The sequence below is a fragment of the Lepus europaeus genome, chromosome 12 (genome assembly GCF_033115175.1).
Source record: "Lepus europaeus isolate LE1 chromosome 12, mLepTim1.pri, whole genome shotgun sequence".
In the NCBI taxonomy this organism is placed as follows: Eukaryota; Metazoa; Chordata; class Mammalia; order Lagomorpha; family Leporidae; genus Lepus; species Lepus europaeus.
In genome coordinates, this window is record NC_084838.1 from 90,861,764 (window position 1) to 90,877,846 (window position 16,083).

A 16,083-nucleotide genomic window follows, 5' to 3' on the forward strand; every position below is an offset into this window, starting at 1 on the left:
AGGATCAGTCAAGTGGGAGGCAGGCACCAGGGGTTCTTGGAGAAAAAAACAACAAAGAACTATCTTTTTTCCTTTGTGGCTTAAAATTCTGATAAGGTGATTTAAATTGTTTTTCAATTTTTTTATTTAGTAGTAAATCCTAACATGTTCTAGGCTTGCTTGTGTAAATATTCCTTTAGAAATATATCTCTGGTAGAATTGCTAGCTTAAAGGACATGTGCAAATAAATTCTGATGAGTAGTCCTAAATTGTTCTCTAACATGGTTTTACTGTTTTACCTTTTGAGCATATTTTTACTGTAGAGACTGATAGTGAAAAACAAAGGTGAAGATAGCAACATTTGATTTTTTTTTTTATTTCCACCAGAGGGAGATATTTAGCTATTAGAAAATTTAAAATAATCTAAATGAAACTCTCACTTTATAGAATTTGCAAAGACTTATTTTTGCATTATAAATTTTTATTAATACCATATTTGAACCAAAAGTAACCTTATAGATTATTTACGTGTCAACCTTCTTACAGGGAAATCTACCTAGAGAATTTGAACAACTACCAGTGTTGTTGCAGCTATGATTGTCAAAGGCGATCCCAATGTTAAACTCTGTTCCCCAAATCTACTGTCTGGTGTTGGTGGTACTGTAGTGTTTGTTAGCGGTTGTAATGCCATCAGAACGAACGTGTAGTGTCAGCCTTCATAGTCCATGCAGCATAATAAATTGGGTGGGGGGGTAATTAGTTGGGGAAGTGATATATTTGTATTTGCATAACTTCTGTTCCTAAAAATTCAATGAAATGAACAGAATAACTCAAATAGGGAATTTTCGTATCGAAGAGACTATAAACCCATTATCAGAGGCTCCCCCCCCAAAAAAAAAATCTGCCTGATATTTTGACATTTGAAACAAAATACTGAAATCTTCATGAGAGATATAAAGTTTGTCAAGTTAACAGGACCATTTTTCTATACATCTTTAACCACAATCTTTAAATTAGAGGCAGATGAGAACTGCAAGCCTAAATCAAATGGACCGTGGTAGAAAGGAATGTGCTGCTAAGACTCTGTAGTGGCTTTATGGTCAGCTTGTTTATAGGCTTTCTTTCCTAGTCTACCAGCCGGGAAGAGGGGACCTGGTTAGCAGAGCCACAGGCAAGAGAGAGATGGAAAAACAGTATCTTGAAGTCAGCTTTCCAGTGGCTGAACATAATCCACAACCCACCAAAGGGAAAAAATAAGAGAAAGAAGTGCCAGTAAATCCTAGACTTTTTGTTGATGAAAAGCAAAATCGAACATGTACCCACATACACTCACACAAGAGACAAGAAGCCCTCCAAGATTGCTGTTTCCTTTTTTTGTTTTTTTTGGTCAGAGTTCGATTGAGATACAATTTACATCATGTAATTAATCCATTTAAAATATACAATTCAGTCATTTTTAGTGTGCTCAGAGTTCTGCAACCACCAGCACAATCAATTTTAGAACATTTTTACCACTTGAAGAAACTTTGTATTCTGTAAATATTTCCCTTCATTCCCACTCCCTCCCCTCCTACCCCCCTCCTCCCCAGTTCTTTCGCTTAGCTCTAAGGAACCAGTAATTCATTTTTTGTTTTTTTTCTCTGAGTTTTCTTATCTTGGATGTATAAATGGAATCATAAAATGTATGATCTGATAATCTGCCTTCTTTTACTTGCATAATGTTTTCAAGGTTCATCCATATTGTAGCATGGTGTTAATACTTTTCTTTTGGCTGAATAATATCCCATGGTGTGTGTATATATACTTTATTCATTCCATCACTTGATGGAAATGGTTTTTGCTTTTTGACTATTATGCATAATACTGCTAAAAACATTCACATGCAAATTTTTAAGATTTATAATTTTTTTGAAAGGTGAAATGACAGGGGAAGAGAAAGCAAGATTAAGTGCTTCCATATGCTGATTCACTTCACAAATGGCCGTAACAGCCACAGCTGGGCCAGACTAAAGCCAGGAGCCCAGAACTTCATCCACATTTTCTATGTGGTTGACAGGTCTACAACTGCTGCTTTCCCAGATTCATTAGCAGGGAGCTGGACCAGAAGTAGAACAGCCAGGACTCAATCTGGCACTCTGATAGGGGATGCTGACATTACGAGCAGGTGAATCTGCTGTAGCATACAGCAACCCCATGTTTTTATTTTATTTATTTTATTTTTTTTTTTTGACAGGCAGAGTGGACAGTGAGAGAGAGAGACAGAGAGAAAGGTCTTCCTTTTGCCGTTGGTTCACCCTCCAATGGCCGCTGTGGTAGGCGCGCTGCGGCCGGCATACCACGCTGATCCGATGGCAGGAGCCAGGTGCTTCTCCTGGTCTCCCATGGGGTGCAGGGCCCAAGGACTTGGGCCATCCTCCACTGCACTCCCTGGCCACAGCAGAGAGCTGGCCTGGAAGAGGGGCAACCGGGACAGGATCGGTGCCCCGACCGGGACTAGAACCCGGTGTGCCGGCGGCACAAGGCGGAGGATTAGCCTAGTGAGCCGTGGCACCGGCTATTTTTCTTAACTGTTAAATGGAAGTGAAATTCCTGGGTCAAATGGAACTACTAGATGATGACTTTTGATATGGAGCATTCTATCATATGCTTACTTGCTATCTGTATATCTTCTTTGGAGAAATATATAGAACCTTTGCCCAATTTTTAATCGGGTTATTTGTCTTTTTTTAGTTATAAGAGTGCCTCTGGAATTTTTGATTAGATGGTAGATGCCATAGCTTACTTAAACTGTAGTTGCTCCTAACAGTTCCCACTATATAATCAAGCAAAAAGATAAACATTTTAGATTATCAATGTCTATTTCTCCAACAGCTCAGGGTATAAAGAATTATGTCAGATTGTATCCAGACAGATGGAGGAGAGTAGCAAGGAGTATCCAAGCCATCCAGTTTGAGGAAATAGCAAAAATTACTAGATTTCTTGCTATCGAAATTAAATAATAGCTACAGAGTTGAAAGCACAAAAATGGTATAGAGTTCTCTCATCATATTGGACACAAGACCTAAAATCATGGCAAAAGTGCTGACATGAAAAGAAAATTACTAAGAAAATGCAGGTAAATCCATTTTGGAAGAATGAATCCAGGAAATACAAAAACATGTTATATAAAAACTGCTCTGGGTGTTAGCCATGTGGTGCAGCAGGTTAAGCCACCAGTCACCACACCAGCATGCCATATTGGAGTGCCAGTTCCAGTCTGTTACTCTGTTTCCCGTACAGCTCCTTGCCATGTACCCTGGGAAAGGAGCAAATAATAGCCCGAGTAGTTGTATCCCTGCTGCCTACAGAGGAGTTTGGGATGGATTTCCTGGCTTGGGCCTGTTCCAGCCCTGGCTGTTGCAGCCATTTGGGGAATGAACCAGCAGATCTCTGTCTCTGTGTGTGTCTCAATCTGTCTCTGTTGCTCTGCCTTTTTTTTTTTTTTAAGATTTTTTTTTATTTAGTAAATATAAATTTCCAAAGTACAGTTTATGGATTACAATGGCTTCCCCCCACATAATTTCCCTCCCACTCGCACCCCTCCCATCTCCTGCTCCCTTTCCCATTCTATTCACATCAAGATTCATTTTCAATTATCTTTATATACAGAAGATCGATTTAGTATATATTAAGTAAAAATTTCATCAGTTTGCACACATACAGAAACAAAGTGTAAAATACTGTTTCAGTACTAGTTATAGCATTACTTCACATTGGACAACACATTAAGGACAGATCCCATATGAGAAGTAAGTACACAGTGACTCCTGTTGTTGACTTAACAATTTGACACTCTTGTTTATGGCGTCAGTAATCTCCCTAGGCTCTAGTCATGAGTTGCCAAGGCTATGGAAGCCTTTTGAGTTCGCCGACTTCGATCTTATTCAGACAAGGTCATAGTCAAAGTGGAAGTTCTCTCCTCCCTTCAGAGAAAGGTACCTCCTTCTTTGCTGGGCCCATTCTTTCCACTGGGATCTCACTCAAAGAGTACTTTCATTTAGGTCATTTTTTTTTTTTTCCAGAGTGACTTGGCTTTCCATGCCTAATACACTCTCATGGGCTCTTGAGCCAGATCCGCATGCCTTAAGGGCTGATTCTGAGGCCAGAGTGCTGTTTAGGACATCTGCCATTCTATGAGTCTGCTGTGTCTCCCACTTCCCATGATGGATTGTTCTCTCCCTTTTTGATTCTATCAGTTAGTATTAGCAGACACTAGTCTTGTTTGTGTGATCCCTTTGACTCTTAGACCTATCAGTGTGATCAATTGTGAACTGAAATTGATCACTTGGACTAGTGAGATGGCATTGGTACATGCCACCTTGATGGGATTGAATTGGAATCCCCTGGTATGTTTCTAACTCCACCATTTGGGGCAAGTCCGATTGAGCGTGTCCCAAATTGTACCTCTCCTCCCTCTCTCTTTCCCACTCTTATATTTAACAGGGCTCACTTTTCAGTTAAATTTAAACACCTAAGAATAATTGTGTTAATTACAGAGTTCAACCAATAGTACTAGAACAAAAAAAAATACTAAAATGGATAAAGATTTACATTGTACATCAACAGGACAAGAGCTGATCAAGTCACTGTTTCTCATAGTGTCCATTTCACTTCAACAGGTTTCCCCTTTGGTGCGCAGTTGTCACCGATCAGGGAGAACATATGATATTTGTCTCTTTGGGACTGGCTTATTTCACTCAGCATAATGTTTTCCAGATTCCTCCATTTGTTGCAAATGACTGGGTTTCTTTTTCTTTTTTTTTTTTTTTTTTTACTGCTGTATGTATTCTATAGAGTACATGTCCCATAACTTCTTTATCCACTCTACTGTTGATGGGCATTTGGGTTGGTTCCAGGTCTTAGCTATTGTGAATTGAGCTGCAATAAACATTAAGGTGCAGACAGCTTTTATTTGCCAATTTAATTTCCTTTGGGTAAATTCCAAGGAGTGGGATGGTTGAGTTGTATGGTAGGGTTATGTTCAGGTTTCTGAAGAATCTCCAGACTGACTTCCATAGTGGCTTAACCAGTTTGCATTCCCACCAACAGGGGTAGTGTCCCTTTTCCCCCACATCCTCTCCAGCATCTATTGTTGGTAGATTTCTGGATGTGAGCCATTCTCAGCGACGTGAGGTGAAACCTCATTGTGGTTTTGATTTGCATTTCCCTGATTGCTAGTGATCTTGAACATTTTTTCATGTGTCAGTTGGCCATTTGGATTTCCTCTTTTGAAAAATGTCTATTGAGGTCCTTGGCCCATCTCTTAAGTGGTTTGTTTGTTTTGATGTTGTAGAGTTTCTTGATATCTTTGTAGATTCTGGTTATCAACTCTTTATCTGTTGCATAGTTTGCAAATATTTTTTCCCATTCTGTTGGTTGCCTCTTCACTTTCCTGACTGTTTCTTTTGAAGTACAGAAACTTCTCAATTTGATGCAATCCCAAATGTTAATTTTTGCTTTGACTGCCTGGGCTTCTGGGGTGTTTTCCAAGAAGTCTTTGCCTGTACTTCTATCTTGCAGGGTTTCTCCAATGCTCTCTAATAATTTGATGGTGTTGGGTCATAGATTTGAGTCTTTAACCCATGTTGAGTGAATTTTTGTGTAAGGTGAAAGGTAGGGGTCTTGCTTCATGATTCTGCATGTGGAAATCCAATTTTCCCAGCAGCATTTGTTGAATAGACTGTCCTTACTCCAGAGATTGATTTTGGATGCTTGATTAAATATAAGTTGGCTGTAGACATTTGGATTGATTTCTGGTGTTTCTATTCTGTTCCATTGGTCTATCCATCTGTTTCTGTACCATTACCATGCTATTTGGATAACAACTGCCCTGCAGTATGTCCTGAAATCTGGAATTGTGATGCCGCCAGCTTTGTTTTTGTTGTACAAGATTGCTTTAGCTACTGGAGGTCTCCTGTGTCTGCATATGAATTTCAGCATCATTTTTTCCAGATCTGAGAAAATGTCTTCGGTATTTTGATTGGTATTGCATTGAATGTAAGTTGCTTTTGGGAGAATGGACATTTTGATGCTATTGATTCTTCCAATCCATGAGCATGGAAGATTTCTCCATTTTTTGGTATCCTCTTCTATTTCTTTCTTTAAGGTTTTGTAATTTTCATTGTAGAGATTTTTGATGTCCTTGGTTAAGTTTATTCCAAGGTATTTGATTATTTTTGTAGCTATTGTGAATGGGATTGATCTTAGAAGTTCTTCCTCCGCCGTGGCATTGCCTGTGTATACAAAGGCTGTTGATTTTTGTGCATTGATTTCATATCCTGCTACTTTGCCTAACTCTTCTATGAGTTCCAATAGTCTCTTAGTAGAGTTCTTTGGGTCCCCTAAATAAAGAATCATATCATCTGCAAAGAGGGATAGTTTGAGTTCTTCCTTCCCAATTTGTATCCCTTTAATTTCTTTTTCTTGCCTAATAGTTCTGGCTAAGACCTCCAGAAATATGTTGAATAGCAGTGGTGAGAGTGGGCATCCCTGTCTGGTACCAGATCTCAGCTGAAATGCTTCCAACTTTTCCCCATTCAATAGGATGTTGGCAGTGGGTTTTTCATATATTGCTTTGATTGTATTGAGGAATGTTCCTTCCATACCCAGTTTGCTTAGAGTTTTCATCATGAAAGAGTGTTGTATTTTATCAGATGCTTTCTCTGCGTCTATTGAGAGAATCATATGGTTTTTCTTCTGCAGTCTGTTAATGTGGTGTATCATGTTGATTGTTTTGCGAACATTGAACCATCCCTGCATGCCAGGGATAAATCCCACTTGGTCTGGGTGGATGATCTTTCTGATATGTTGTTGCATTCTATTGGCCAGAATTTTATTGAGGATTTTTGCATCTATGTTCATCAGGGATATTGGTCTGTAATTCTCTTTCAATGCTGCATCTTTTCCCGGCTTAGGAATTAAGGTGATGCTGGCTTCATAGAAAGAATTTGGGAGGATTCCCTCTTTTTCAATTGCTCTGAATAGTTTGAGAAGAACTGGAGTTAGTTCTTCTTTATATGTCTGGTAGAATTCAGCAGTGAATCCATCTGGTCCTGGGCTTTTCTTTGTTGGGAGGGCCTTTATTACTGTTTCAATTTCTGTCTCAGTTATGGGTCTGTTTAGGTTTTCTATGTCTTCCTGGTTCAATTTAGGTAGGTTGCATGTGTCCAGGAATCTATCCATTTCTGATAGATTTCTCTGTTTGCTGGCATACAAGTCCTTGTAGTAATTTCTGATGATTCGTTTTATTTCTGTGGTGTCTGTTGTTACGTTTCCTTTTTCATCTCTGATTTTGTTGATTTGGGTCTTGTCTTTTCTTTTAGTGAGTTGGGCCAATGGGTGTCAATTTTGTTTATTTTTTCAAAAAACCAGCTCCTCGTTTGACTGATTTTTTGTAATTTTTTTTTATTCAATCCTGTTGATTTCTTCTCTGATTTTAATTATTTCTCTTCTCCTACTAGATTTGGGTCTGGTTTGCTGCAGATTTTCTAGATCCTTGAGATGACTTGAAAGCTCATCTATTTGGTGCCTTTCCAATTTCTTGATGTAGGCACCTATTGATACAAACTTTTCTCTTAACACTGCTTTTGCTGTATCCCATAAGTTTTGGTATGTTCTGTTGTTATCCTCATTTATTTCCAGAAAATTTTTGATTTCTCTTTTGATTTCTTCTATGACCCATTGTTCAATCAGGAGCATGTTGTTCAATCTCCATGTGTTTGCACGTGCTCCAGGGATTCCTGAGTTGCTAATTTCCAACTTCATTCCTTTATGGTCTGAGAAGCTGTATGGTATGATTCTAATTATTTTGAATTTGCTGAGACTTGCTTTATGGCCTAGCATGTGGTCAATCCTAGAGAAGTTTCCATGTACTGCTGACAAGAATGTAAATTCTTTATGTGTAGGATGAAAAGTTCTGTAGATATCTGTTAGATCCATTTGGGCTATAGTGTCGTTTAAATCTACTGTCTCCTTGTTAATCTTCTGTCCTGTTCATCTGTCTATCTCTGAGAGTGGAGTATTGAAGTCCCGCAGTACTATTGTATTGGAGTCTTGTCTCCCTTTAAGTCACTTAACAAATCTTTTAAATAAACTGGTGCTCTGTAATTAGGTGCACATACATTGATAATCGTTATATCTTCCTGTTGAATTGATCCCTTAATCATTATATAGTGCCCCTCTTTGTCTTAACAGTTTTTGTGTTAAAGTTTATTTTATCTGATGTTAAGATGGCTACGCCTGCTCTTTTTTCATTTCTTTTGGCTTGGTATATCTTTTTCCAACCTTTCACTTTCAGTCTGTATGCTTCTATGTTGGAGAGTTGTGTTTCTTGTAAGCAGCAAAAAGATGGGTTTTGTTCCTTAACCCAATCAGCCAATCAGTGTCTTTTAACTGAACAGTTCAGGCCATTAACGTTCAATGTGACTATTGATAAGTAGTAACTTTGCCCTGCCATTTGCCAAAGATATTTTCTAATATATGCTTTGAACTTCCTGTGATCTTTTGCTGTGAGGTTTCCTTCCTTTACCTTCTTTCATATTGGTGACCGTGTTTCTGTGTTTTTGTGTGTAACACATGTTTAAGCATCTTTTGCAGGGCTGGATGACTGGCGACAAATTCATTCAATTTCTGTTTGTTACGAAAGGTCTTTATTTCACCTTCATTCACAAATGAGAGCTTTGCAGGATATAATATTCTGGGCTTGCAGTTTTTCTCGCTTAGTACCTGGGCTATGTCTCGCCATTCCCTTCTAGCTTGTAGGGTTTCTGCTGAGAAGTCTGCTGTGAGTCTAATTGGAGATCCTCTGAGAGTAATCTGGCGTTTCTCTCTTGCACATTTTAGGATCTTTTCTTTATGTTTCACTGTGTTGAGTTTGATTACAACATGTCGTGGTGAGGATCTCTTTTGGTCATGTTTATTAGGGGTTCTATGAGCTTCCTGTACTAGGATGTCTCTGTCCTTCTCCAGACCCGGGAAGTTCTCTGCTAGTATCTCACTAAAAAGGCCTTCTAATCCTTTCTCTCTCTCCATGCCTTCAGGAACTCCTAGAACCCGAATGTTGGGTTTTTTAATAGTATCCTGTAGATTCCCAGCAATATTTTTTAGATTTTTAATTTCTTTTCTTTGGTTTAACTGTATACTTTCCTGTGCTCTGTCTTCTAAGTCTGATATTCTCTCTTCTGTTTCACTGACTCTGTTTTTAAGGTTCTCTAATGTGTTTGTCATTTGATCTATTCAGTTCTTCATTTCATTTTGATTTCTCTTCACTATCGCACTTTCCTGTTCTACTCGTTTCTGCATTTCATTTTGATTCCTCAAGATTTCATTTTCTTGAAGGAGATTTTCTGTCCTGTTCAGTAAGGATTTATGTAGCTGAAGCATTTGTTTTTGAAACCTTCTTATTGTTCTTATCATAAATTTTTTGAAATCCGTATCTTGCATTTCTTCCATCTCATCATCTTCACAATCTTGAATTGGGGTGTCTTGTTCATTTGGGGGTGTCATAATGTCATCCTTGTTCTTGTTTTCTTGGTTTTTGCATTTGTTGCTTGGCATTGTGGAGATATTCTTTGGATTCTCCTTCCCTCGCTGTGGTGTTTTTTCTTGTTGTACTATGACTGTATTAAGTGGACTGCTTTTGATGGAGCCTTAGAGGCTTGAGATGGGTGTGGCCTGAGAGCTCTGTTTGGTTCCTCAGGGTTAAGGGTGTGCCAAAGGTGACACTCCCAGGTTAGGCATGGTAAATTTCTTTTTGATTCAGAAGGGAAGTTATTCCACACAGCTGAGCGGAATTGGAGGTAGTTAGCAGGCGAATGATATACCTACAGGAGCCAGCGATGGGAAGCTCTTTCCCAAGGACCACACAGGGAGTCTGTGCTGCCCTCTGTGTGGGCTCCAATTCTGTAGTCTCCCACTGGGTTGCCAAGGCTACCGAATTTTGGAGAGTACTCATGTGAATTCCATGAGTTCTTTCCCCCACCATCTCTTTTTTCACAGTCTCAGTTGATTAGCACCACACATTCACTAGGTCCTAATCTCCTGTTATTTCATCCCCTGCCCAGAGTCAGGTTTTTCTGCTTGGCTGAGGGCTGGTGCAGACCTGAGGGTGCAGTCCTGACTGAGGTCGCGTTGCTTATGACGTATGTCCAAAATGGCGCCTGCTCTTTGTCTTGCTTGCCTTTGAGAGGTGAGCGGAGAAAGAGAAACCCGTGTCCGTATCAGTCACTTTTTTTCCCTCTCTCTTCTAGGTAGCCTTGTGAACTTTTCCCCACGGGGTTTTAAGCCTCGTTCCTCTAGTCTCCTCTTTCCGCTTGCCTGCCAGTGTCTTGGGCTGTTGAGGTTTGGCTCACCTTGCGTTCCAGCGCTGGTGTGTTGATTCTGCCGCTGGTGTCCCAAACTGTGGGCTCCCACACTCTCCACGCAGGTCCACTGTGAATCACTAGTTCTGGAAGAGTTTCTCTGCTTTTTCTTCACCTACTCTTCCTTGAACCTGCAGTATCTCCACTTTTATTAAACTCTCCTTCCCGGACTATCAGTGTGCTCCCTTCCTATTCTGCCATCTTGCCACTGTCTCTGCCTTTTTTTTTTTTTTTAAAGAAAACTTATTAAATAAATGTAAATTTCTGAAGTACAACTTTTGGATTATAGAAGTTCCCCCCCATAACCACCCTGCTACCCGCAAACCATCCCATCTCCTACTCCCTCTCCCATCCTATTCTTCATTAAGATTCATTTTTAATTATATACAGAAGATCAACTTAGTATATATTAAGCAAAGAGTTCAAGAGTTTGTACCCACATAGACACACAAAGTATAAGAACTCTGCTTTTTAAATAGTTTTTTTTTTTAATAAGCTACTCTGACTTAAAGCATAAAGCACAAATTGAATGGTTGGGACTGAGGGAAAAAAGAATAAAAGGACTGTAATACAACTGCACTAAAAGTTTCAGGGAGTAGAATATGAGGATAGCCTTGAGGAAAATCACCTGTAAAAGCAATTGAAAAGAAGATAATATTAAGACAGTGGAGAGCCACTAAATGATATTTCCAAAGCAAAAACAGAAAAAAAAAGTTATAGACAAATATGTAATAGAAGAAATTTTACTTTTGTAAAAAGGAAAACCTTCATTTACAGATCAAAATAACAGTTTATTTAACAAGCCCATTGAGTATGGAGTTGTTTCTGGCTTTCTGTGATAAATACTTTATGAGTATCTTTATTCATGTCATTGTTTTCTTATAATTTTAGTATAGATTCTTAGAAGTCAAAATAAATATTTTAAAGTATTTGTTGTCAAAATTATGTTTCTTCCAAATGGTTTATGGTTTTAGTGTTTAACTAATTCATTTGTAGTTCATTTTAGTTTTTGGTATAAAGATCTTATGGCATTCTCCTAGCAAACATTTTCGGCACTTTATTTTTTTTTAAAGATTTATTTTATTTGTTTGAAAGGTAGAGTTACAGAGGGAGGGAGAGACAGAGAGGTCTTCTATCCACTGGTTTACTCCCCAGATGGCTGCAACAGCTCAGCAGGCCCAGCCAGAGCTTCATCCAGGTCTCCTACGTGGTTACAGGGGCCCCAGCACTTGGGCTATCTCCTGCTACTTTCCCAGGTGCATTAGTAGGGAACTGGATTGAAAGTGGAGCAACCGGGACTGGAACCAGTACCCATATGCGATGCTGGCATCACAAGCAATGGCTTTACCCACTACGTCATACTACCCGACCCCAGGATCATTTCTTGATTACCCTTTTCTATCTGGTTACATTTCATTTTGTGTATTTTAAAGTATTTTTTATCTTTATTTGAAAGTTACTGTGCTCTGATACATAAAATTTATATCTTTATTGTAGGATAATGAGAGTTTATCTTCTGTTATTACTGACCTCAACATAATAATGGAGCCCACAGAATATCCAGAACTAAGTGAATTTGTATGTAGGTAAGCAGTTTTTATAATTTTTTTTAGGGAATCTTTTCACACCTCAGTTTTAAGTTTACCCTTTCTTGGTAAGTAAATAAGTCATCTCTGAAATCATAACACCATTATTAGGATATATTTAAACGTTCTCTGTATCTGTGATCCATTCTAGATGTATCTTACATTCATTATGTTCTTGGCATTTTAATTGTGAGCAAAACCAGATACAGTCTTCCGTGATGGAATTTTTAAAAAATGTTACTTAATTCATTAAAAATTGTTATTTTAAAGATTTATTTATTTGAAAGGGGGAGTTACAGAGAAAGATAGACAGATATCACCTATCCAGTGATTGACTCCCCAAATGGCTCCAAGGGCCAGGGCTAGCCTAAAGCTCTTTCTGGGTCTTCTATGAAGGTGGCAGGGGCCCAAGCACTTGGGCCATCTTTGCTGCTTTCCTAAGCACATTAGCAGGGAGCTGGATTGGAAGTGGAACAGCTGCGACTTGAATCAGTGTTCATCTGGAATGTTGATGTTGCAGATGGTGACTTAAACCGCTGCACTACAATACCATCCCATTTTCATTTTATTTGAGAGACAGAGAGCACGTGAGCACACATTCCCATCTCTGGTTCACTCCCCAAATGCCTACAGCAGCTGAGGTTGGACCAGGCCACATTCAGGAGCCTGGGTTCATTACGGGTCTTGCACGTGGGTGACAGGGACCCAAGCTCTTGAGCCATCAGCTGCTGCCTTTCAGGTTTCACATTATCAGCTGGAATTGAACACACATCCAAGACTCAAACCCAGGCACTCCAATGTGAGACGCCTTGTTAACCACTGCACCAAGTGTTTCCACCACCTCATACTTAGAGCCTACTGGAAAATTCCTCTATTAATCAAGTAATTTCAGAACTGTAGAATTCTGGCTATGTTAAATACTACAAAGAAGGATCATATTGTACCACTAGAGCAATTGTCAAGAATTTGATGCTATCACAGAAAATATGGATTGATGTCCCAATGCTTGAGCTGACTTTTAGTTATGAGTTAACCCAGAATTCCTAGACATAAGCAATTGTCTTGCCTCAGCACTGTGCCAAAAGGGAGCATGACATCTGGGAGCAACTGATAGGAAGCCAGAGCGATGAGAGGGTAGCAGGAGCCCAGGGCAGTGAGGCTAGAGAAGTATGTAAGGTCCAACTTTATAGAGTTTCTTGTAAGGTGTTAGGTCACAGTCCTAGGAGCAAAGTGAAACTACTGAAAGGCTTTGAGCAGAGTCTGAAGAAGGCAGACATGTGACACCCTAGGAAGAATTGTTCTGGAGGCTACAGGGAGAATGGATTGAAGGGGTACAATAGCAAGTACAGTGGGGGCAGTAATGACTAGCTTATTTGAACAGTTCAGGCAAGAAAAGTTCATAGTTTGGACTAGAATGAAAATAGCAGAAATGGATTGGGGGACATTTAGGAAGCAAGTAGTTGGGGACATGTTGTCAGTTGAATGAGAGGTTGGTGGTCTCTGACAGGGATTAACTTCTTAATGATGGTGGCCCCATTTGCTAATAAGGGAAAGTTGGAAGAGAATCATGTCATGAGAATGCAGTGTCATTTTGTACACATTAAACTTGAGTGCCTATGAAATACTGAAATAAAAATGGGAAGTAGGCAGCTCAGAACAGACGTGGGTAGGAGACAGAACACTGAAGTGGTCACCCGGTGGGTAGAAATGAATGCCTTGAGCAGGAGTGGAGTTGCCTATGGAGGGAAGATAGAGTGAAAGTACAAGAGGGCCTGGAGCTGAGTCTCGAGGAATCTAGAATGTACTAGCTGAATAGGAGAGTAAGATCCTTCACAGAAATTGGAAAATGAACTGCCTAAGAAGAAGGAGAAAAAAGAGATGACATTTTTCCTTTTGTCCAGGCCCTGCTTGGAAGTAGCATTTGCTATTTGGAAGTTATGAAAGGAAGAATGGTGGAATATCTGTCCCTTGTATAATATTCATGTTATACTATAGTTACTTAATAATATATTATCTCAGCCCCCCACCCCCTTTTTAAAGATTTATTTATTTATTTGAAAGGCAGAGTTACAGAGAGGCAGAGGCAGAGAGAGGGACAGACATCGATCGATCGATCTTTCATCCGCTGGTTCATTCCCCAAATGCCCTTAATGGCCGGAGCTGGGCCTATCCGAAGCCAGGAGCCAGGAGCTTCCTGTGGGTCTCCCATGTAGGTGCAGGGGCCCAAGCACTTGGGACATCTTCCACTGCTTTCCCAGGCTATAAACAGAGAACTGGATTGGAAGTGGAGCAGCCAAGACTTGAACTGACTCCTACATGGGATGCCAGCACAGTAGCCAGCTACTTTACCCACTATGCCACAGCACCAGTCCCATCTCAGCCCTTTTGATAATTCTAATAGACTGGGTTGCCACTTTGTGGAGAGCAACCTGTATTTTAGAAAGGATGCAGGTCATACATAGGTCAGAGACCTGGGTTTGAAGCCAGGCTCTATTGCCCTTGTATAAATTCTTATTTTGTTTTTTCTTCTTTGTGCTATTATGTAATGTAAATGCTACATGCCTAAATATAAATTTACTTAGTTTTCCCTTAAATGTCTGTAGTTTTTCAGACTGAGAATTGTATCTTTAATTTTTGGAAAATTTGTAGAAATTGTTTTTTTTTTTTTGACTCTTGCTATTACCCTGATCTTCCCTTATCCTAGTTTGCATTCATATAAAATGCTAAACCTCTCACAAATAGTATAAGAACAATAATATGCTTGTAATTTCTTTCAGCCTTTGTGCCATTATTGTCATATAATTCACTTTTGTGTGTGTTAACAGTTTCCTGAGTATGTGTTGCTTATTTTGCTTTAGACCATCCATTATGTTTTAAAGTATTTAGAAATAAAAGAGATGGTTTTGGATGTTTATCTTCATTTTTACCATTTCCAACATTCTTCAATGATTTATATTGACTCAGGTTTCTAACTGGTACACTCCTTTTGACTTAAGAACTTCCTTTAATTTGGGCTGATCTGTTTGCCAGTAATTCTGTCAGTCTGTTTCTCTGGAAAGATGTTTATTTGCCTTCATTTTTTTTTTTGTTTTGTTTTGTTTTTGACAGGCAGAGTGGACAGTGAGAGACAGAGAGAAACGTCTTCCTTTTGCCATTGGTTCACCCTCCAATGGCCGCCGCGGTAGGCGTGCTGCGGCCGGCACACCGCGCTGATCCGAAGCCAGGAGCCAGGTGCTTCTCCTGGTCTCCCATGCGGGTGCAGGGCCCAAGCACCTGGGCCATCCTCCACTGCACTCCCTGGCCACAGCAGAGAGCTGGCCTGGAAGAGGGGCAACCGGGACAGGATCGGTGCCCCGACCGGGACTAGAACCCGGTGTGCCGGCGCCGCAAGGCGGAGGATTAGCCTAGTGAGCCACGGCACCGGCCTATTTGCCTTCATTTTTTAAAAAAGATTTATTTACTTTTATTTGAAAGGCAGAGTTACACAGAGAACGAGAGACAAAGAGCGAGCTTCCATCCACTGATTGACTCCTCAAATGGCTATAACAACCTGGGCTAGGCCAGGCCGGAGCCAGGAGCCAGGAGCTTCTTCTATGTCTCCCAGACAGATGCAGGGGCCCAAGGATTTGGGCCATCCTTCACTGCTTTCCCAGGTGCATTAGCAGGGAGCTGGATTCTAAGTGGAGCAGCCAGGAGTTGAACTGGGATGCTGGTGCTGTGGCCATGGCTTAACCTGTTGTGCCACAGTGCTGGCCCCTGCCTTTATTATTTATTTATTTATTGACAGGCAGAGTGGACAGTGAGAGAGAGAGAAAGGTCTTCCTTTACTGTTGGTTCACCCTCCAATGGCCCCTGCGGCCAGTGCGCTGTGGCTGGTGCACCGCGCTGATCCAAAGCCAGGAGCCAGGTGCTTCTCCTGGTCTCCCATGAAAGGCAGAGTTATAGTTAAGGAGAGACAGAGATCTTCCACCCACTGACACACTCCCCAAATGATGGTAACCAGAGCTGGGCCAGGCTAAAGTCGGGGAACTTGGAACTCCATCAGGCTCTTCCATGTGGGTGGCAGGGGTCCAAGGACTTGAGCCATCATCTGTTGCTTTCCTAGGAGCATTTGCAGGGAG

The 16,083-nt window shown here is 40.3% G+C and overlaps 1 protein-coding gene across 1 annotated transcript in view; it reads left to right on the forward strand.

Moving 5' to 3' along the window:
* The window catches only part of CENPP (centromere protein P), a 257,893-nt gene that overhangs the window by 16,278 nt on the left and 225,532 nt on the right, over positions 1–16,083 (forward strand). The window contains exon 4 of the mRNA XM_062208499.1: positions 11,874–11,962. Coding sequence (XP_062064483.1) covers positions 11,874–11,962 — 89 coding nt within the window. The remainder of the gene's footprint in view (positions 1–11,873; positions 11,963–16,083) is intronic.